The sequence below is a fragment of the Mustela nigripes genome, chromosome 4, assembly GCF_022355385.1.
Source record: "Mustela nigripes isolate SB6536 chromosome 4, MUSNIG.SB6536, whole genome shotgun sequence".
Taxonomy (NCBI): domain Eukaryota; kingdom Metazoa; phylum Chordata; class Mammalia; order Carnivora; family Mustelidae; genus Mustela; species Mustela nigripes.
Window position 1 is genome coordinate 4,353,254 of NC_081560.1, and position 24,094 is coordinate 4,377,347.

General features: G+C 41.8%; 1 protein-coding gene across 2 annotated transcripts in view; it reads right to left on the reverse strand.

Moving 5' to 3' along the window:
- ACTR3B (actin related protein 3B) overlaps positions 1-24,094 on the reverse strand; it is a 74,302-nt gene that overhangs the window by 41,684 nt on the left and 8,524 nt on the right. The window contains exon 2 of one of the 2 annotated variants that reach the window (XM_059396042.1): positions 14,540-14,595. The exons of the other annotated variant lie outside the window; for it this stretch is intronic. Within the exon in view, the coding sequence (XP_059252025.1) occupies positions 14,540-14,595 (56 nt within the window). The remainder of the gene's footprint in view (positions 1-14,539; positions 14,596-24,094) is intronic. 2 annotated transcript variants of the gene reach the window in all.

Below are 24,094 nucleotides of genomic sequence, written 5' to 3' on the forward strand. Positions count from 1 at the left end.
TAAAAAATAATACCTATACACTCTCAAGTCATCTTACTAAAACTCTGCATCAGATTTAAAACATGTATTTTTAATCTTATTATAGAAAAACAACTGACTTCACTTAAAGGAAAAATAAGGAAATTGCTGGCTAAATCCATCATGAAAAGTACAATAATCAAATAGGTATTTTATGTAAAAAAATATCAATGGCTTCATGGTCTATTATTTTAAAAAGAGGTTAACCTTGGTATTTGGGAGTATACTTAGAAGTAAATAATCAAACAGGACTTCACTCCAAAATCTAACAGCTAATGAAATGTGGAAGCTTCCCAAAGTTTCAATTCCCCATTTAAACTCCTAAGTCTCGGGCGCCTGGGTGGCTCAGATGGTTAAGTGTCTACCTTTAGCTCACGTCATGATTCTGCGGTCCTGCGATCGAGTCCCGCATCACTCCCTGCTCCTCGGGGAGGCTGCTTCTCCCTCTGCCCCCACTGCCTCTCTTTCTCTCTGTTTCTCATGAATAAATAAATACAATCTTTAAATAAATAAATAAATTATTTTTATAATAATTTATTATTATTATTAGGGTGAACTAAGCCTTGGTCACACTCTGAGCTCCCATTAATTCATCTTCATCGAATTTACTCCAAAACAAATTAGTAAACATATAAAATTATTTTTAAAGCAGATTATCTGAAATCCCCAACTTATTACAAATAAAGAACGGCAATAAAACTACACAAGAGAATTTGAATTTTTTTCAGAAAGGCGTCTCTTGCAGTCACAGGGAAGAGGAGAAAAGGGGACCGTCCAGGACAGAAGCCGCTCTGCCCACCTCCTTTCCTCACTCCAACTCACCGCCACGCTTAGACTCGAAGCTTTCAAGTTACAAAACGTGGCACAAATCCAAGCAACAGGATTTCTGCGGGACTGAACAAGCAGGTGTGGTGAGGACACGCCAGGGACAGAGCCTAAGGAGGGTGTCCAAGTCCGAGGCGGACTCTGCGCACGCCCAGAGCCCTAAGTCTGATAACAGGGCAGAAAGGTCTGGCGGGCCCTAACTGGCTGAGAAGATCTGTAGAAACAAATAAAACCACCTCTGAAGACTGACCACACCACACACAGACAGACTCCCACTGGATCACCTGACGCGCACGTCATGGACAGGAAGGGCCCCTGGCAAGACGGCTCGCCACAGACCCCACGGGTCCTCACAGTGCGTGCCACAGTGACAGAGTCTACCCTCTGGGCAAGATCAAACTTAATCACGCATGAATTTAGAATTAAACTGCCAAGTTAAAATGAAACACTGTGAAGAGACAAGGGCGAAAAGATTCTGCATCGCGACATCCTTCAAGTTTACCAAGAATTTGGGGGCAACATATTATGCAAAAGAAAAATCACCACCTTGCACAGAGAAAAATGTGAAACTTACTGAGGTGACATTTCCACACTCAAAAATCTTAACGAAAACAAAGTAAATCTTAGCCCTCCCAAGAAGGTAATCAAAATACTCAGACCCCAAATCATAGCAGATCTATGTTTTTGTGGCCATTAGAAATAAGAAAAAAAATTTTTAAACCATAAAGTATACTTCTTTTAACTATTATTAACCATTATTATAAGAAGAAGCAACCGAATCCATGAAACAGATTAAAGGTATATAAAGCTTATAGTCAAAATCTTTTGTTTGTGCCTGTGAAGAGTTTTAAGATGTGGTCCACACAGTCCTTAGGAACATGACAAAGAAATGTGTCTGAGAGTCGCTATCCAAGACTGTCTATGAGTATCCACAGATCATATGACATATCCCCGAGTAAGGATCCGTGTCATCCCGACCGTGATCTCCAAGCCCCCGCAACACACAGTCTCAGACCCTGACTTGGGTGTAAGCAGAGAAGACCCAGACAAGGAAAGAAGAACAAATATAACTGGTAATGGTGTCCACACTGACACACTCCAACTGCTTACAGGGAGGAGGCATCTCTACACCATGGAGCATCATGAAGCCATGAAAAAAAATAAAGCAGGTCTTCACATACGAATCTAAAAGGATCACTAAGATGTAGCGTCATGAGAAAAAACATGAGGTGGGGGGACCCTGGGTGGCTCAGTGAGTTAAAGCCTCTGCCTTCGGCTCAGGTCATGATCCCAGGGTCCCGGGATGGAGCCCCATATTCGGCTCTCTGCTCAGCAGGGAGCCTGCTTCCCCCTCTCTCTGCTTCCCTCTCTGCCTACTCATGATCTCTGTCAAATAAATAAAATCTTGAAAAAAGAAAAAAAACACGAGATGTTAAAGAGTGGACATGGCAAAATGCCACCAGGGGTTTGAAAATAGATGCCGCGTGTGTTTGCTGGTATGTGCAGGATACCTCAGGAAGGACTTATAAGAAACCAGAAATGACATCTGTCCTCTAAGAGGGGAAGTTAGTGGGAGATGTTACTTTTCACCATGTATCTCCTTATACCATTTAATTTCCATAGCATGTGAATATATTATCTACAAAACTAATTAAACTTGGAATTTCCTGTTGCTCTTACTGAGTACAGCCAGGACCCCTGGACCTTCCAGACCAAAGAAACGAGCCAAAAGCTAAAGAGCGGGCAGACTGGCTGGGACCGCCGGATCCCAGGAACAACACACCAGTGACTTTCTGAGTCTTCTTTTCGTCTCCTATAACCCAGATTGGGTGCTAGAGAAGCTGGCAACCCAGAAACACCAATGAGCTCAAAACAAAAAAGGTATCTCCAAAAAAATGTCTGCTATCTCCAGCCTAAGAAGATAAAAGGGGCAGTCTGAAAAGATAATGAAAAAACAAAACAAACAAAAACAAAAAACAAACAAAAGAAACTTCTAAACAACACCTGTTTGACTCCAGTCAAAAGGCATGGGAAACCACCACCACCACCACCACCACAGTGCAGACGCCCAAGGTGGGGAAGCTGGCCTTCCACCCCACCCAGCAGAATCAATCCATCCATCTGCTTCCAATGCTGGGGTTTCATCAGAGGAGGCCTAGTAGAAAATCAGGACTTCCACCATCACCAGCAATAACAAGGTGCCCCTGTCCCTCTCAGCCAGGATATCACCTGCTGAGACCTAGTATGAAGGCTGAACTCCCATCCTCATGAGCAGGAACACCCAACCAAATGTCAACAAAGGCCAAGAGGAGACACTGAATTTCAACCCCAAACTGGCATTAACAAGGGGGCATTCTCCCTTTCTTTGCTGGAGCAATATCAGAAGTAACCTGCCAAAACATCAGATTTAAACAAGATCCAGAATCTCAGAATATAGTATCTAAAATGTCCAGGTTTCAGTAAAAATAATCTCTCACCATAGCAAAAACCAGAAACATCTCAAACGAAATGAGAAAAGACAACCAACAGATGCCAACACCAAGAAGACATGGATAACAGAATTATTAAACAAGACTTTAGGAGCCAGCTTACAATACCTCAGTGAGCAATTACAAACACACCTGAAACAATGGAAGATACAAGAAAGTCTCAGCAAAGAAACACAAAAGGAAAGCAAAGATTGAATACAGACAAAACCACATGGAATTTTGGAACTAAGAAACACCATACCTGTAATAAAAACCTCAGTGGATGAATTCAGCAGAAAAGGACAGAGGAAAGAATCACTGATCTTGAAGATATAACAATAGCAATTACCCAATCTGAACAACAAAGAAAACAGACTACAAAGCAAATGAACTGGGCTTCAGGGACACAAAGGATATATAATAAAAGCACTAACATGCCTGCATTCCAAGTCCCAGAAGGAGAGCAGAGAGGAGGTGGGGCTAGAAAAGTATTCAAAGAAATAATGGCTAAAAATCTGCCAAATTTGACTAAAAAAGAAATAAGCCTACAGATTCAACACTGAACAAACCCCAAACAGAATAAACCCAAAGAAATCCATGCCAAGACATAATCCAGCCAAAATTCTAAAAAATGAAGACCAAAGAAAAAATTCTGAAAGCCTCCAACAAATTTTCATCAGAAATCAGGGCACCCAGAAAGAAATGGTGTATTTTTCAAGTACTAAGAGAACTGTCCACTCAGAATTCTTTCAGAAAAAAATCCCTCAAAAAAGCAGAGCAGGGGTGCCTGGGTGGCTCAGTGGGTTAAAGCCTCTGCCTTCAGCTCAGGTCATGATCTTAGGGTCCTGGGATCGAGCCCCACATCAGGCTCTCTGCTCAGGTGGGAGCCTGCTTCCCCCCCCCCCCGTCTCTGTCTGGCTCTCTGCCTCCTTGTGATCTCTCTCTCTCTGTGTCAAATAAATAAATAAATTCTTTAAAAATATATGTATATTTTTTTAAAAGCAGAGCAAATCAAGACCTTCTTAGATAAACAAAACCTAACAGCATACCTACTCTAAAAGAATGGCTCGAGAAAGTTCTCTACACAGGGAGGAAATGGTAAAAGGAATCTTGGAACATCAGGAGGGAAGAAAAATGGAAAGAATAAAAATAAGCATAATTACTTTCCTTCTTGAGTTTTTCTAAATTATGTTTGGCAGTTGAAGCAAAAATTATAACACTGATGTCCTTCTCAATGTATGTTCTACTAGAGAGGCAGGAAGGTAAAGAGACCTTGCACTCAGACTAGTAAGGTGTTGCCATCAATAGAATAAGAAAAGTTAGGTATAGATTATGTAATAGCTACACCAACCACTTAAAAAGTTACACAAAGAGATGCACTCAAAAAAAACAACAACATATAAATCAAAATAAAATTATAAAAATGTTTAAATAATCCCCAAACCTAGGTGAAACAAAAAAACAGAACAAACAGATAAAGACTGATCAATAATTACAATAAATATAAGTGGTCTAACTACATCAATTAAAAGACAGATATTGGCTGAGTATATTTAAAAAACCCAACTTCATTCTATGCTGTCTACAAAAAACTCTCTTCAAATATAAAGATATATGTAGGTTAAAAGCAGAAGGACAGAAAAAGATATCCACACAAATGTTAATCAAAAAAAGCATGAGTGACTATACTGTGATCAGATAAAGTAAATTTTATAGCAAAGAAAGAGAATATAGAGAACATTAAAAAAATAAAGGGTCAGTCCATCAAGAAGACATGGCAATCTTAAATGTGCACTTAACAGAAACAGAAATGTAAAATACATGAGACAAAACCTGACAGGATAAACAGACGAACCCACAATTATAGTTAGAGATCTCAACACCTCTCTCTGAACAACTGACAGAACAAGGACAGAAGAACTCAACAACACCATCAACCTACAGGAACTAAGCAACATACACAAGAACACTTCCCCCAATGAGAACAGAATATACACTGTTTACAAGTGCCCATCAAACCAAAATAAACCTTATACTGGACCAAAAAGAAACCTTAATAATTTTTCAAGAATTAAAGTCATACAGGGATGCCTGGGTGGCTCAGTTGTTTGAGTGTCTGCCTTCAGTTCAGGTCATGACCCCAGAGCCCTGGAGTCAAGCCCCATGTCAGGCTCCCTGCTCAGTGGAGAGTCTGCTTCTACCTCTCCATCTGCCTACCATTCCCCCTGCCTGTTTTCTCTCTCTCTCTGCCAAATAAATAAATTAAGCCTTTTTTTTTAATTTTTAAAAATTAAGTCACACAGAGTATGGTTTCTGACTATAATGGAATAAACTCAAAAATCAGTAACAAAAACATAGAAAATCCCCAAAACAACTAGAAATTAAACCACATAGTTTTAAATGAGTCAAAGAGAAAATCTCAGGGAAACCAAAAACTACATGAAAGACATGGAAGTGAAAATATAAAATATCAAAATGTGTTTTTGATATTTTGATATTGCCACAGCAAAAGCAGTGCTAAATGGGAAAATTTAAACACTAAATGCTTACAACAGAAAAGAGAAAAAGTCTCAAATCAATCATGTAAGTTTGCACCTTAAGAACCCAGAAAAAGAAGAGCAAAATAAATCCAAAACCAAAAAAAAGGAAAGATACATGGATAAAAGCAAAAATCAATAAAATTTAAAGTAGAAAAACAGAGAAAACCCAATAAATCCAAAAGCTGGTGTATGAAAAGCCTTTTGCTTTGCAGAAGACCTTGGGAAGAAGACAGAAAGAGAAACTACACAATGGGAGAAATTATTTGCAAACCATATATCCAACAAAGGACTCATATCTGGTACACACAGAGATCTCTCAAAACCTCACAGTAAAATTATAAGCAATCCAATTAGAAAATGGGCAAAAGACATGAAGAGACATTTAATGGAACAGGATACTCAGAAAATAAGTACATGAAAAGATGTTCGACACCACTGGTCATTAGGGAAATGAAGATTAAGACCATGATGAGATCTCACCATATACTGATGATAACAGCTGAAATAAAAAACTGTGACAAAACCAAAGGCTGGCAAGGATGCAGTGAAGCTGGCTCTCTCACACACAGCTGGTGGAAATGAAGAATGATACAGCCACTCTGGGAAAAACATTGGCAGTTTCTTAATAATACTAAACATAAATTTGCCATACAATGCACCAACTGCTCTACATGGTATTTATCTAGAGAAATGAAAATTTATGTCCACATAAAAACCTGTACACGTTTTTTTTTTTTTTTTTTTTTTTGCACACAACTTTCAGAGCTGCTTTATTTGTAATAGCTAAAAAGTAGAAATAACCAAGATGTCCCTCAGTAGATGAATGTTTAAACAAACTGTGGTATATCCATGCTCCGGAATACTACTCAGATAAAAAAAGACACAATCTATTGATACATGGATCTCAAGGCATTATGCCAAGTGAAAAAGCCAATCTCAAAAGGACATATACCATATGATTCCAGCTATAAAACCTTCTCAAAGGGGCACCTAGGTGGCTCAATGGGTTAAGCCTCTGCCTTCAGCTAAGGCCATGATCCCAGTGTCCTGGAATCGAGCCCCGCATCAGGCTCTCTGCTGAGCAGGGAGCTTGCTTCCCCCCCGCCCCGCCTGCCCCTTTGCCTGATCTCTGTGTGTTAAATAAATAAATAAAATCTTTTCAAAAAATTATCAAAAAAACAAAATCACGGAGCTAGAAACAGTAGTAGATGCCAAAGGTTAGGAATGATGCCGGGAAGGGAGGTAAACATAAAAATCATAAAGAGACAGCCCAGGAGAGACTGCTGCGGTGGTGACAGCTGTGCAGCCCGACTGCAGGGATGATTACAGGAATCTACAAATGGGGTAAATGAACAGAAATCCACACACATTGCACCCGTGTCCAGCTCCTGGACTTAATGCCGTGCTATAACCACATAAGCTATAGTCTATGATGAAACACAGAGAAGGGGACACAAGACCTATCCACACTATAGTTTACACTGCTTGTGAATCTATAATTATTTTAAATTATTCAAAATAACATATTTGAAGACAAATAAAATATAGTTTGCAAATCATTTAAACAAATTAAAAAATAAAACCCCTCAGTTACCTGTAAGTTAACAAAACTTACAAGATTAAACTTAATAAAGAAAAATATAAAAGTTCTGCAGGTAAAAAAGAAAAAAATTACATGGGTACAGAATAAGAGAAACTAGAAGAGAGGCGCCTGGGTGGCTCAGTCGTTAAGCTTCTGCCTTTATCTCAGGTTGTGATCCCAAGGTCCTAGGATCAAGCCCCACAACGGGCTTCATGCTAGGTGGGAAGCCTGCTTCTTCCTCTCCCTTTACCCCTGCTTGTGTTCCCTCTCTCACTGCCTCTCTCTGTTAAAAAATAAAATCTTTAAAAATAAATAAGAGTATCCAGAAGAGACAGATTATTTTCCTAATGCCAAAAAGTCATCTGAGGGTAATCTTCTTTTTTTTTTTTTTTTTTAAAGGTTTTATTTATTTATTTGACGGGGATCACACGTAGGCAGAAAGGCAGAGAGAGAGGAGGAAGCAGGCTCCCCACCAAGCAGAGAGCCCGATGCGGGGCTTGATCCCAGGACCCTGAGATCATGACCCGAGCCGAAGGCAGCAGCTTAACCCACTGAGCCACCCAGGCGCCCCATCTGAGGGTAATCTAAGGAGATTATCAGAAGAGTGTATCTGAGGCGAGCACATCTACTTGGATATAAATTCTGTATCTCAGAAACACTTGCCACAGTAGTTACCAGACAATAGTAATGTTTTAATTAATATATCTAGTACATTTCCCAAAAGAATGTCACATATTTGACTAAGCCTTCAAGGAATAGTAATTCTAATCTTATATAAACTGTTCCAAAGAACAGAAAAGAAAGCTGAAAAACTCATTTTTAAAAGCCACTATAATTTTGATTTTCAAACCAGACAAAAAGAGTACAAGAAAGGAAAATTACAGACCAATCTCACTTTTGAACATTGATGCAAAAATCCAAATAAATATTGCCAAATACAATTCAGCAGGTAGTTGGTATTTCATAAAAGTAGGGCTTATCTCATGAATGAAATAAATGACAGTTCAATATTTGAAAATATATTAATATAATTCATCATATTAGGAGCTCAACTGTCTAAAACCATATAATCATCTCAACAGAGAGACAAAAGGCCTTAAATGTTAATATCCATCCACAATTTTTTTTAAAAAATCCTCTTAATAAACCAGAAATAGAAAGGGCTAGAAAGGGCACTGCATTAACTTGAAAAAAGCATTTCCACAAAAACCAAGAGTAATCACTAGTGGAGCACTAATATCACTGTTTAAAGTCAGAAAGACAGGGGCGCCTGGGTGGCTCAGTTGGTTTAACATCCAACTCTTGATCTCAGGGTCCTGAGATCCAGCCCCATATTGCGCTTTGCATTCAGTTCAGCAGGGAGTCTGCTTACGATTCTCTCCCTCTCCCTCTGCCTCTTCCCCCCACCCTGCTACCACCACCACCCACCCACCCCGCACTCACACATGTGCACGTGCTCTCTTTCTCCCTTTAAAGAATAAATCTTTTTTAAAAGGCCTTAAAGCCTTTTAAAAATAAAATCAGAAAGACAGAAACACCCAGTCTAGTCACTGTGGCAAGGAAGAAGTTCTAGCCAGTACAAAAGACCAAGAAAAAAATACGAAATATTGGGATTGAAAGAGACAAAATAACTAGTATTTGCAGTTAACGGTCGGCATAGAAAACTTACAAGAATCTGCAAGCTAATAGAAGAAATAAGAAAAGTAAGACTGTTGGACTAAAAAACAAAAAACTCAATAGCATTCCTATATGCTAGCAATTACTAATCAGAAAATATAATTTTAGAAAATTCACAACAGCAACAAACACATAAAGATATTTAAAGTTAAATCTAGCAAAAGGTGTATGAGCCTGGGGCACCAAGATGGCTCAGTTAAATGGCCAATTCTTGGTTTCAGCTCAGGTCATGATCTCAGGGACCTGGCATCAGGCCTCCTTGTGGCGGGGGGTGGGGGGGGGAGTCCTATGCTCAGCAGGGGGTCTGCTTGGGATTCTCTTTCCCTCTCCCTCTGACCCTCCCCTGCTCTTGCACATTTTTTCTCTCTAAAATAAATAAATCTTTTTTTCAAAAAAGGTGTATGAGTTTTATGAAGACTATTAGGAAACATTACTGAAAATATGAGAGTCATCAATAAACAACAAAAAATATATACCATATTCATTAACAGAAATACTCAATTCATAAAGATGTCAAATTTTTCCCAAATTAATCTATAAAATAGGTGTGTCTCTAACCAAATCCCATTACAATTTTTCATAAAGCTTAAACTGGTTTTAAAATCTATAATAAAGAGTAAGGGCCTAAGGGTGCTGGGTGGCTCAGTGGGTTGAGCATCTGTCTTCAGCTCAGATCATGATCCTGGAGTCCTGGGATTGAGTCCCACATTGAGCTCCCTGCTCAGCAGAGGATCTGCTTCTCTGCCTCTCCCCTGGCCCACGCGCAATTTCTCTTTCTCACTCACTCTCTCTCAATTAAATAAATAAAGTCTTTAAAAAAAAAAAAAGAGTAAGGTCCTAAGAATAGCCAAGGTTATTCTGAAAAATACAGAGGAGGAAAAACCGCACCTACCAGAAATCGAGACACTTGCTAAATTAATAGTATTTAGACAGCTTGAAAATGAAACAAAATAAAAACACTAAAAATATTCCCAAGCATATATGGTACCTCAATATGATTAAAAAGGCACGACAAATTAAAATGCACTCTTTAATAAATGCCCCTGGGACAAGCATCCTTCCTTTTGGAAAGTAAGTAACTACCTCACAGCATATTCAAAAAACAAACTCAAAATTTTTTCAGATGAAAATTCAGATTTAGAAAGTCTTTATGGCTTTGGAACAGGAATGTATTTTTCAAGATGGAAACAAATTTTATATGGAAAATAATGAAATTTTAACCATATCAAAATTTTAAATTTCTCCATTTAAAAAAATCATTTAAACAGGTATCATAAAATAGGAGACAATATTTTCAAAAAAATTAATATTCAGAGTATATAAAACTCCATAAAAAAGACTAAAAAATGCGGGCACCTAGGTGACTCAGTGGGTTAAGCCTCTGCCTTCGGCTCAGGTCATGATCGCAGGGTCCTGGGATCGAGCCCCGCATCGGGCTCTCTGCTCAGCAGGGAGCCTGCTTCCCCCTCTCTCTCTGCCTGCTTCTCTGCCTACTTGTGATCTCTGTCTGTTAAATAGATAAATAAAATCTTTAAAAAAAGAAAGAAAGAAAAATGGGCAAAGATATGATGAACAGGCAATGAAAGGTGCTCAACCATACTAGTCATCAGAGAAAAAGCACATTCATTAGACCAGCAAAAATTTAAGTCTACCAACATCACCTACTGTCAAGGCTGCACAGAAACAGAAACCCTCCGCCCCGGTGATGAGAGTTTAAACCAACACAAGCACTCCAAGGAGCCACCTGGCAACAGCCACAAGGCTGAAGAGGTGCACACCTGCAGGATGTGTGCGCTACTTACTCTTGGGAAGCTAGCATGTGTGGGTGAAGAGAGATTTACAGCACCATTCTGCGTATTAGAGAAAACTGGAAAATGTCCAAATGAAAAGAAGAACTGTTGAAATTCAAATGCTAGAACTCTGACCGAGAACTTCTTACATCAACATCAATAAATCTTAAAAACACATTATTGAGGGATTTTTTTTTTAAAGGACAATGCAGAAGTAATTCATAGCACGGTGTCATTTGCAAACATGTAAAGGACAGACCAATGCGACATCCAGCTGAAGAGCTCTGTGCCTAGAAGGTCAGGGTAGAACACACTGGCCACAGGAAGTACCTGGCAGGGGAGGGAGTCCTAGGGAAGGGGGCGGGCTGGGGGAAAAGGGAGAGGGCTGCACCACTCTGATGCGTGTGTTTACTACGCACGCACCAGATGCAATCACGGCAGCATCTGTTCATGCCAGGTGGTGGGCACATGGGCCTATGCCATATTATCTTCTAAAAATTACTGGCTGAGATAAAAATTCATTTAAAAGAAAAACAAAAACAGGGGTACCTGGGTGGCTCAGTGGGTTAAAGCTTCTGCCGTCAGCTCAGGTCATGATCCCAGGGTCCTGGGATCAAGCCCCGCATCGGGCTCTCTGCTCAGCAGGGAGCCTGCCTGTTCCTCTCTCTCTGCCCGCCTCTCTGCCTACTTGTGATCTGTCTGTCAAAAAATAATAAATAATCTTTAAAAAAAGAATCTCTGGGCTCAGTCTGTATCTCCAGTCTAGACCTTCCCCTGAGCACGACGCCTACCACCCGATGCCCACAGGACTTTCACACCCCAACTCTGCAAACGCAGAATGTCTGAAATGTACTTCCTTTGTCCTGACCCCTCCCTGCACCTCCCACGTCCTCTGTCCAGAGACGTGATCTCCACACACACACTCACTCCTCTGCTGGAAACTTTTCAGTGACTTTCATATACTCCAACAACTTAAAGCAAAAGAAAGGTAGGGAAAACCTTTGCTCAAACAATCAGGAAAATCCCGCGCACACAAGCACAAACAAACTGGATACCCGGGGAGCTGCTCTGGTAGAGTGGAACGGGGCTCAGGGCTGGGCACCTCGCCAGTCCAGGGGGCAGGCCTGAGGGAGCCCCTCAAGGAACAATCTGAAAATTCCTGGATGCAAAATAAAACTAAAATTCCTTAAGAGAACCAAGTCTCCCATGGCCCGGTCCTCCTGCACATTTCCAACCACGCTCCCCACCGCTCCGCTCAGGGCTGGGATCTCTTACACCATCAGAGCACGTCCGTTCTCCACAGGCCCAGTGTGCATCGCCCCTGTGTCCACCGCCATGTCTACTAGCATCCGCGAGCCTGACCACACGTCCACACAAACGCCACCTTTTCTCGGCAGGTGCCACTTCAGCCCGGGTCTTGAACTTCACCTTGTGAATGGAGCCTCTCTAGCCAGAAAAATGATTCCACTCCCAGAACCAAGACGAGCAGTGAAGCCAACAGCCCAAGGGAACCGAGGCCTCTACCTACCCCAACAGCCCTGCTTCTGCCCAAACACCTTCCTACCTCGCCCCGCGGGGTTCTCCATCTCTTGCAGCAAACTCAGCCAACAATGTACCTGTTCTTTTACTCCCACCTCTTTAACATTTCTGTGCTCTTTCTAGCTTCTGCTACTGTGAAGGTTCTGACAGCACCCATCTGAGAGCCGCCTTGCAGTCTGACAGCGAATGAAATCCTGCTAATAAGTGACTTCAGTTCCCCACCCTGTTAATGATGACAGGTTAAATGGGCCAGCCCGCTGAACGCTGCGGGCAGTTTTAAATGGCAACGCGTTCAAGTAAAAGGTGCAAGGTCAGCCTTTTAGAGCTGTGGCACTTAACAAGGTTAAATCCAATGTGCTCTGAGAAGTCAGAAAGTCCAATTTATCAGTCCAGCATGGAACAATCAAGTTCTGGAGCACTCGTGATGATAAAATTCACAAAAGACTCATCTGGCCTACAAAGTGCCAACTGTGACGGACTTCACTGTGTCCCTTCAAAATTCCTACACTGGACCCCCTGCCCCCAGTGTTAGTGCATTCGGAGATGGGGACTAGGAGGACGTAATAAAAGTTAAATGAGGTCATAAGGTGGAGTCTTTTTTTTTTTTTTAAAGATTTTATTTATTTATTTGACAGAGAGAGATCACAAGTAGGCAGAGAGGCAGGCAGAGAGAGAGGAGGAAGCAGGCTCCCTGCTGAGCAGAGAGCCCGATGCGGGACTCGATCCCGGGACCCCGAGATCATGACCTGAGCCGAAGGCAGCGGCTTATCCCACTGAGCCACCCAGGTGCCCCGGTGGAGTCTTAATCTAATTGAACTGTTGCCTTCTAAGAGGAGGAAGAGACAACAGGGACTGAGCGCAGGGAAAAGGCCAAGTGAGAACAGGGTGAGAAGGTGCCATCTGCAGACCAAGGAGGGCGGCCACTCCAAAATCCAGCAGTGACCGCACCTTGATCTTGGACTCCATTCTGGGATCAAATACATTCTGTTGTTTAAGACATTCAGTCTGTGGTATTTTGTAAGGGCAGCCCTAGCAAACTGTGACACCAGATTATGAATTTTAACTAAAGATACAGCAGACAAATCACGCCTCTCATTGAAGACACCCCACCATGGTACTTCAAACCTAGAAGTCAAATTCCTGATCAACTTCATCCTGCCGGCCAGGAAACAGAATGAGGTGACTGAACTGTGCTCAAGGAACCTGAGGACACACATATGCACCCAAAGGGGCTTCCGTCTTCCCTTGAATAAATGCTAAGCTCCTTGTCCCCAGCTCTCCTAAGCTTTCCCTGTTCCATACTGCTCACAAGAGCCAGTCATTACAAAAACGTCACTGGCCTCGGACCACTCAGAATTTCTAAGATCACAACTCATCTTACAAGAGCTACAGTTAGGAGGCAGCGTTTCCTTTACTCTGGAAGGACAGACATTACTCTGGTAAACCGTCCCCAAGTAACAACGCAGAATTTGAATACTTCCAGAGGAGAATTTTTCCCTATAAACAACTGACCCGACCTGGGACGCTGTGGGGAACAAAGAGTGGGGAGGAAACATTTCTTCTTTGAAGTTGATCATCCTCTATGGACTAAAATTTAAACAAAAGCAGACACTCTGAACACAATGAAACAGTCATCGGGCCTCTCATTTAAAAAAAAGAAAAAAAGAAAAAATTAAAAAAGGTCTTTCGGTAGAGTGAATAGTGCAGCACAATGGATATTTAGTCCACAGAGCTGCCAAGTTAACGAAACTATACTCATTTAAGATACGAATTAACCTTATAGGACCAGATCTGCTTCTTCAAAGAAGCTCTGACATTCTTGATTGAAGGAAAAGCCCCCGCCCACCAGCCAGGGGGAAACACCAGTGACAGTGATGAGGGGCTCATCAGGAGACAAGCTGAGGGTCGGAAGGCTGGGGTTTCTCAGGCCGCAGTGACAGTCCACAGCAATGTTCAGCCACTAGGTGTGTCAATATTACAACCCTCCCCAGTCCCCAGAACAGCCTTCTGAAAGCAGATGACAGGTCAAACAATACGCCTTGAAAAACAGACTGTTGAGAACCCCAATCCTTTAGAAACGCGAGGGTGGGCTGTACTTACATGAAGGAATAATGAACTGGGGCTCAGTGTTGCCTGCGTAGCCAAGCTTGGTGTACCTAAAAGCACAAAGTCATCAACACAGGTTTAGACAATAATACTCTCCCTTGGATCCCACTAGCGTCTTCTATTATAAGCTCTCCAAGTCCAAAAATAGCAAGCCTCAGAGTGGCCACTTGAATTAAATAAATAAATAAATAAATAAAAAGCTTCTGATGACTGAGAAGCAAACCCTAGTTTCAGATAAGCAAGCTGTTATTAGAACAGAACACGTTGTGCTCGTTTCTACCTGGGACAAGCTTGCACACGTGCAATCACACGTAAACCACATTTCTGCATCCCCACCAACGTACAAGAGCCCTTACACTCTTTCGCTTTTTAAAAAAACCCCGTAGAGAAAGTAAATATTATCCCTATTTAGCAGATGAGAACACTGAGGTGCTGGGGAGCTAATTCCGCTGCCCAAAGCCAAGCAGCTGGTGAAGTGGGGGGTGGGGGGGCAGTGGTGGGTAAAATCCAATCTGAATATACAGGCTAAATTCCAGAGCTGGCTCTCATAAGAAGTGTACTTACTTCTCAAACTTCATGAACTTTGGGGGGGGTAAAAATGATTATATAATTTTCTTAAAATGTCATGGCATATGTCTAGAAACAGCTACTGCCACCTCCTGAGACTATCTGACAGGAGCATCTCTTTATCATCTCATTTCAGAAGGAGCCCATTTTCTGTCAAGATCCTCTGTGTGATGGATTCCAAAAGTCTTAACTAAAACAAATGCCAAAATACTACTATCTGTTCCAAAAGCATTTGCTAATCCCTTAAATTTAAAAAAAAAAAAAAAAGTGGTGGGGGGGACCACCACTGAGAACCATCTGCTGGAAATAAAAAATTGAAAACCAAAAAGACTCATCAGCTCTTCCTTTCTTATTAGGCCTACAGTAATGAACAGTAAAGTCTGGACAAGTGAGCCAACGTTCTACAGTAAGGCTCGTAATGAAGAAAAAAACTCCCCAACAGTGTTGAAAGTGACTTTATTAATTCATTCCTTTTTATAAATTATTTTAAGACGCTCGATACTAAAATTTTTTGATGTAGTAGTACATTCCAAATTCTAATAAATTAATTTTATGATTTTTCAATGTATTTTACCATATGCTAATTTTACTATTTCTGAACACACCGTGAATGAATAAGCTTTGGTGAGCCAAAAACGGCAAGTGAGCTCCCTTTAAATCACGCCTTACTGCTTACTGTCTCCAGGGATCTGACGTCTTGGTGCCACAAGGACCCAGGTGAGGCTGGGCTCTGAAAGCCACCAGGCCCCAAAAGAAGTTTCCGAGACCCACCTGAGGGCCCCCCAAGTTCCACAAATAACCAGACACACAAACAAAGTGGACCCCATGCCAGGGCTCACTAGACCCAGAGGAAGGTTTCAAAGTCAACCCAGAGCGAGCCGGGGACTTTCCAGAAGACAGACAACATATCCTGAACTACTAAAAATCCCAATTCAACCACCATTCTGGAAGTATACTTCAGACAATCAATACAAACGAACTGAATTTCTGACCCAAGGCTCAAGAAGCCTAGCAAGCAGGTCAGAAATCACTAAAATCCTCAAATTTAAGATTGTGTTATTTAAAAGGCCACATCACCCACCCACCCACCCCAAAAAATAGGCATCTCGAGCTTCGAGAATCTCTGCCTGTCCACACTGATGGATTCCAAGCCACACGATGACGGAACGTAGTCCTTCCTGACTGCAGCCCCGCCCCGGCACCGCGCTGCCTGGGAGGCAGCAAGCACTCCAGCAAGATCTGCCCGGTGCGTTCTTAGCCATGTAAGGAAAGGTCATTGCTGTCCAACTGCTGGGCAAAGGAGCAGTGTTGGAAAGGGGGATGCTGAAAGTCAGAAATGCAAGGTGATGGGCCACAAAAAGCCAGACCCGCCATCTAGCAAAATCCTTCATTTATAGGTGAGAAAGCACTTGTCTCTGTGATGAGATTATTTTCAAAAAAAGAAAAACCTGAAATAAATACAGTAAAATATTAACACTTATTAAGATTAGGTGCTAAGTATCATTTCTATCTACTATTCTGTGTTATTTCTGAAAGTGAAGCGTGTGTTGTGCTGGTTATGACCACGCACTCAGGCACGAGACTGCTTGGGTTCAAGTCCCAGCTCCGTTATTCGCCAAATGTGTGGCTTTGGGCAAGTTACCATACCTATCTGTACCTCAGTTTCTCCATCTGTAAAATGGAGATAATAATACAACCTATTTCCTAGGGTGCGTTTTATATATAAATAGGGAAACAGAGAAAGCGCTAGAACATGCTATCTATAGGTTTTACTTTTTCACTATTGTTATTTTTCTGTACATTTGAAAAATTTCCTAATTTAAAATTTCAAAAATCTCAGAAAACACACACATAGTATGGTCTGTGGCTGTGTTCAGTCTTTCTGCTGTACGTGACTCTATAGGCCAAAGAAAAACACCTTGCGCGGTGGGAGAAATAAAATGCAAATGGTAAACCCTGCAGATATCAGCTCTCTTCCGCAACTGTGTCCTATACCCTGCGGTCATGAACTACAGCCCAGAGCAGCAAAATGTGCCTGCAGAAATGGGCTGGGGCACGCTTAAATCCACAGCTCCAAAATTCAACTGATGATGCCACCACCACGGGCCACTAGCCAGCAGCTGCTGGAATGCTGGGATCCCGCAAGCACTCTCTTGGACAGACAGCCCTCAAGGGTGGCCTTCCGTCATCCGTCACACGGGTAATGGAGCATCAATAACATTAAGCAAACAACGATTTTCATCACTGAGGCAAACTAATATTAAGACACATGAATGTTTTGGGGCACCTGGGTGGCTCAGTGGGTTAAGCCTATGCCTTCGGCTCAGGTCATGATCCCAGGGTCCTCAGATCGAGCCCCGCATCGGGCTCTCTGCTCAGCGGGGAGCCTGCTTCCCTCTCTCTCTCTGCCTGCCTCTCTGCCTCCTTGTGATCTCTGTCAACTAAATAAATAAAATCTTTAAAAAAAAAAAGACATATGAATGTTTTTATGTATAAACAAATTACAATGAGCTCCCCTACCCAAACTGAATCCATTAAAAACAGTAGCAAAAGTACAAATTACTCAGATTACTTAAGGTAACTCAGTATCTTTAGATTTTGCTACTCCTTACAGAGCATCAAATACACTTGAGGTTTTGTTCTTTGAATAATCACAATGTAATGAATGTTTAACAAGATTTATTTTAATAACATCTTCATCAACTGAGGCTCATACCAAACTTCAATGAGAACATATTAAATGTAACAGCGTAAATGTAGCCTAACAAGCACTCACCCTATAAGCCTCTCCCAGGACGACAATCCAGTGCTAGCCTGGAAGCCCCCTTAGAGGCAATTTTACAACTATATAAAGAGCAAAACCAAAAAAAAAAAAAAAAATCAACACATAAAACACAACTATTAAATAAGGACTGTGTTCAAGACACCATTTATGAAAACAAAGAGGCATTTTTTTTCTCTCCCAGTCAGTTTCCCAGCTAGCAGCATGGAGCAGGCGTACCACGAGGATCCTAAGACAGGAAGGAGAAAAGCACGGCCCCAGTCCTCAAAATACTGCTCCACCCGTTTACCTATTAGAAACGGGATTTCAAATTGATTTTTTTAATTGCAACATGGCCTACTTTCTCTGAAAGGCAGGTTGAAGATCACCTGGGTAGGCTTCCAGAAAATCTGCACCAAACCTTCTGAACAGATCACCACGGAAACATCAAAAAGATATACTCTCAGTACCGTCCCAGAATCACTGGCGGGAATCCCCAGATTCCTGTAACTTTAGCATCTTCCGTCCCAACCCCAGGGTTCTGATAGTATGCTTAGAAATCATTAGATAACACGAATCACAAATGACTAAATAAAACGAGTAACATTGGGAAGGAGGAGACAAAATGTATTTGTAAATGAGAATTGCAGACCCAGACTTCCTAAGGAAACCAAGTAGAAAAGTAAACGAAATGAGAAATTCAGTGAAATGGCCAGTTACTAAATACACAGACAAAAACCTGACGAGAAGTGAGAATCCACACTGGCTGAAAAGATCCCGATCGCAATGGCAACAACACGGGGTCACACTGCCTTCAAGACTACGCTACACCGACACACAGAGCGATGCAGAGATGGGGAGAGGCGTGTGCGAGGAACTCTCCATACACAAGCCGGCAAATAAACTGAGCCAGGCCTTACTCTTACACAGGAAGAGTACTGGTTTTTTTAAGAAATGTCAAATGGCATTAAATTCACCTACAAACTGATCCCAAGACCATTCAGCCTCAGCCAGTACTGACGAAGGTGGCAGGGAGTACACACGGGCAGCAGTGAAAGGCCGGGGAGCCATTATACACGGAAGTTCCACATTCTCTATCAGAATTTTAAATGCGCATCCCCTATTCTCCACACAGCACATTTCTGGGAATCTACCCCACAGAAGCACTTTAAGACACAGGCAAAGAAAAGAACAAAAAATGTTCACTGCAGCATTATAATAGCAAAACAACAACAAAAAACTGGAAACACCCAAATGCATCAACACAGGATGTACTATATAAATCATAATAATTCCATAAAGTGCTCTACAGCCATCGAAAATGGAGATTGACGTTACTGCCATACACAGATAGGCAATATGCACTCTGAAACAGCCCATGTTTGTGATGTGAGGGAGTTTAATGGGACTTGCAACACTGGGTCCAAAACACAGCACTAGGACTTCGGGCAAGTAAATGAATCCCGCGTACATCAGCTGCTTCATCTGTAAAAGATAAATAACAATAATCCCTACCTAATGTTAACCAGTTTGATTTCCAGGAAATATTAAATATTACCATTTCCAGGAAATATTTCCTAATTCAAAAAGTAAAAGGATCCATTATTTGAACATTTTGAGGCGCTCCTGGGCAGCCCAGTTGGTTGAGTACCTGACTCTTGATTTCAACTCAGATCATGATTTCAGGGTTGTAAGATCGATTCCCTGCAACAGCCCACACTCCAGGCAGAGTCCGCTTGAATTTCTCTCCCTCTGCCCCTCCTGCACACACACGCACATCTCTAATAAATCATCTTTTTTTAAATGTTATTTGAGCATTTGAGCTATCTTTATTTTTCCACATAATACCCTTAGAAAATGTTCTACTAGAGTTTTAGTACTTTACCAATTTGTGCAAATCCTTACGTTCCAAGGATATGAATCCTTGCTCCTATACACATCACCAATTTTTCCCAGTTATACATTTCCTGGCAGACAACCGTTGACAGTTGAGATAATCATATCTACCAATTATCTTCCTAAATAACTTCCTGTCTCATTTCAATTTTGAAAGTCCCTCGCTGTATTAAAATTTCGTATTATTTCTCTTCCAGGTCTATGTATATCTTTTCATCCAAATGGGAAGAGCTATGTCAATCAAATTTTCCCAGGTGTGTACATAAGGAATCAAGACCAACAATTCTGATGTTAAAAGCCCTTGATTTTTTGTTTGTTTGAACATTCTCTTCCAAAAGGATAGCCAGCGTAGTAAAGGTAGGCATCATTCTCAAGAAAATGTAAACTACGCCACATTCTCAAACTCAAGGCTACTTCCATACGTCCCCTGGCTTGAGACCCCTTCTCACACAGCAATAGAACGAGGAGCTGTATAAGGCAATACCCATAGTTACCACTCAGCCTTGTACCCAAGTCTGTCCTCATTGTCCAGACTTCAAAACACCATAAAAAGGTATCCATGAAGAAGTCTCACTCCCCATCCTGCCCCGTGCACCCCACTTCTGCCTTCCACCGCTTCCTATTCTTACGTGTCCTTCCAAAGTCTCCTCCTGTAAATACAATATATCCTCATTTGCCCCAAACATTTTAAACAGCCCTGGTGCAAAGATTCTTTCACTCTTCTGGTAAACGCCACTATTTTTCCACAGCAGTAACACACAGACTTTTCAATTCTGCCGTCAAGAGAATTAATCTGACTACTGTCAACTCAACATATTTATATATAGTTAAAATTCCTCCTACAACCATGTGTCTAGAGCAGAAGGTGACAACTTAAGCTCAATTAATCTATGTTTAAAAGTGGAAATGTCACATCCTAGAACAGTGTTTTTCAAACTGTACCCTGTAGGGAGGTTCTTTCCACTGAGACCCCTTATGAGGTCCAGTCTTATACCCCAAACTTCAGCCAAAACAGCTCTACTCCTTCCTGAGGTTTTCAGTTAAAAAAAAAAAAAAAAAAGTGATTGCAACGGCCTTAGACTATGGTTCTGATAAAACTAAAACTATCCCCAGATCTCAGTTACCATTTCTAAATAATACACACCCTCTCTGCATTGTATACTATAAACTAATAACACGATCGAGTGCTTCAAACATTCCTTGGGCTACTGAATAGAAAAGGGTAGTCTCTGTTTCCAGGACGAAGAGTTTAATATATAACTTCACATTTACTCGTTATTTTCTCTAAATCCAATACCTTTTTTTCTTTGTCTATGTGATCTGTGAATTTGCCTTTACTGAATATACTTCTCCATTTGTCCTTCTATAAGCAGCATTTTTTGATCTGTGTTTGGTAAATATAAGACCATGAGGTATGGTCTTTTTGTGAATTTTGATCACTATAAAGTGAACTCTAACTTCTAGGTTAAAATGGTAGACTAAATATATAATATAATTATTTTACTCTGTCCCAAAGCCCCACTAAAATCAAAGCAAAATGGTTTCTTTAAAGCTGTGTTAAACCACAACCACAGGAAGAAAAGAAGAGGCGCCAGTAACAAAGGTTTGGTTCAGAGGAGCTGAGGATCGGGGTAACCGGCTTTGGGAGAGGAAAACAGGCAGAGGCCAAAGCTGAGAACCAGCCCAGCAAACACGCCTGCATCCTTAAAGGCTCCAGAAATAGACAGCTGCAGAGGAGCCTCTGGAAGTAAGACCGAAGGGCCTAAACCAGGCAGCCCGGGTTAGATTCCCCACCCACATGCTGGGGGCCACAGCTCCCCCCTGACCCCAGCATTCTCCAGAAGCTGACTCTTTGGAGGTGGTAAAGCTAAAGGTCTCTGGCCCCGGAGTCACTGGGCACAGGTGAAGCCAGCACCATCCCGACACCAAAGGCCCTCTGGCCTGCATCCACAGTAAACACGGATGCTCAGACACCCTCTCCCACGCCCTCCTCTCTCTTCCTGTCCTCTCGCAGAACACCAGCACCCAGGCCCGGCCCACCAAACAGAGGATCCCAAGCAGAATCTCTGGGGAGATGAGCAGTTCAAAAAGAAAGATCAATAGACCCTAAATCCCAGGAGACTCCCCAAAAAACAACCTGCCAGTATCACCCTTTGAGAAGCTCAAAATCAATAAGCAAATCTACACATTGAGAGTCCAATGCTCATTTTATTTTTTTGACTTCTCATCAAGAGCAGGCAGCCAGGAATTACCAACATCTGAGGAAAGCCTCCATCACCAAATAGAGTGAGAGCATGCAAATCAAAAACCAACTCAGAAGAAACAAAACCTACTCGGGGAGAAACCTGCACAACCACCAAGAAAACCACGATCCTCAATACCCTATGAGAAGACACCACATCCAAAAAACAAAATGAGAGGCTATTAGTAAAAGAACATTTAGAAAACACAAAGAATTTTGGAAATTGAAAATAAGAGCAGAATTGAAAACACTGAAGAGAAGGGTAAGAAGACAAGGCAAGGTGTATCCTAGAAGCAAGGAACCAGGACTGGATGATGGAAAACGAGAGAGACAAGAAAATCAGAGAGTCAGCGCAAGAATTCTACACAGAAACCACAGGAGTCTCAGACAGGGCATGCACGTGAGCACAGGACAGACAGATAGAAAGATGCACACACAGTGGAGGAAGAAATAATCTAAAAGTATTACCCAGAATTCAAAGATGCTTATTTCCAGACTGCAGGAACTCACAAAATGCCCAGCACAGAGGAAAACAAACCTACTTCAAGGCACATCATTGTGAAATTTCAGAAACCAGTGACCAAGTAGAAATCCTAAAATCTCCCAAAAAGGAGAATGGGGAGTCAAGGCACAAAGTCTTCAGACTTCTCAGCAGCAAAACCAGAAGCAAGAAAACAAAGAATCAGTGTCTTAAAAATTCTGAAGGTAAATTATTTCCAACACCGAATACTACACCCTAACAATCAACCAAGTGAGGGATTAGAGAAAAAACATTTCAGAAAAGCAAGACATTTTAAAAATTCACCTCCCACACGTTCTTTCTGAGAAAGCTACTGGAGGATACCCTCCACCAAAACAAAGGAGAAAACCAAAAAAGAAGACACAGAACAGACACACAGGAGAGAGGTTCATGAACCCCCGGACTGATGGCAGGAGACACCAGGATGACAAACGTGCACAGATGGACGGAAATGAGACTCAGGACCCAGGCACAGCAAAGGCACTCACCACAAACCCCTGCACTGCGAGGTCACCATCCCTGCCCCCCAAAGCTGGGAGGACTACGAGCAGGGAGGAAAGCAGACAGCAGGAAGGAATGGACTCAGAAAACACACTCAATCCAGGAGAAAGGCAAAGGAAAGGCCTAGAAGGTTATAAGGAAAGTCCCAGGCTATGTGGCAGGCCTGGGAGGCAACGCCCCAGAGAGAAGGACAGAGATCCGCAAAGGGGAGGTCTCCAAAAACAAACAGACTCTGGTAGGATCTGTAATGTGATTAGCCTTGTGGAAAGCTGTACTGAGAAGCTGGCTACTTAAAAATATGGATAACTGGGACGCCTGGGTGGCTCAGTTGGTTAAGCAGCCGCCTTTGGCTCAGGTGATGATCCCAGCGTCCTGGGGTCGAGTCCCACATCGGGCTCCTTGCTCAGCGGGGAGCCTGCTTCTCCCTCTGCCTCTGCCTGCCATTCTGTCTGCCTGTGCTCGCTCTCTCTCCCTCTCTCTCTGACAAATAAATAAAATCTTAAAAAAAAATATGGAAAATAATTAGCAGTGGATACCAAGAAAACAAAAAAGGCAATCATTAACTTCCATAAAAACAAAATGTAAGAGACAAAAATACTTGTAGTATACTTTCATAAATGAGGACATATACCTGCATAGGCCTAACAGTATAAATGCTGATCACAAATTAAGTGGAAAATGTAATAATATCTCTCTATTGGGAGAACAGGGAAGGAGAAACAGGGCAAAGGCAGAATGAGAGACACCATCATCTAACACCAGTAAATTAACAGATAATGTGAAAAATTGGTAATCAAAAAATAGATCCATGTGCCTATTACTTAGAAACATGGACATCCATAAATGCTGGAAGACACAGATTAAAGCTGAAAGTAGTTACTTCTGGGCAACGACAGAGAACAGCAGGCAGGACAGCACCCCTCATGTTTGCACATTGGCCTCTGAGCACTATTTGACTCTTTTCATTAGTGTGCAGATTACTCTTATGAAATCAAAATTTTTATCAAAACTTGTAACATCACGTTTAAATCATACTCTTGCATTCTGCTGGTCTGCCTTTGT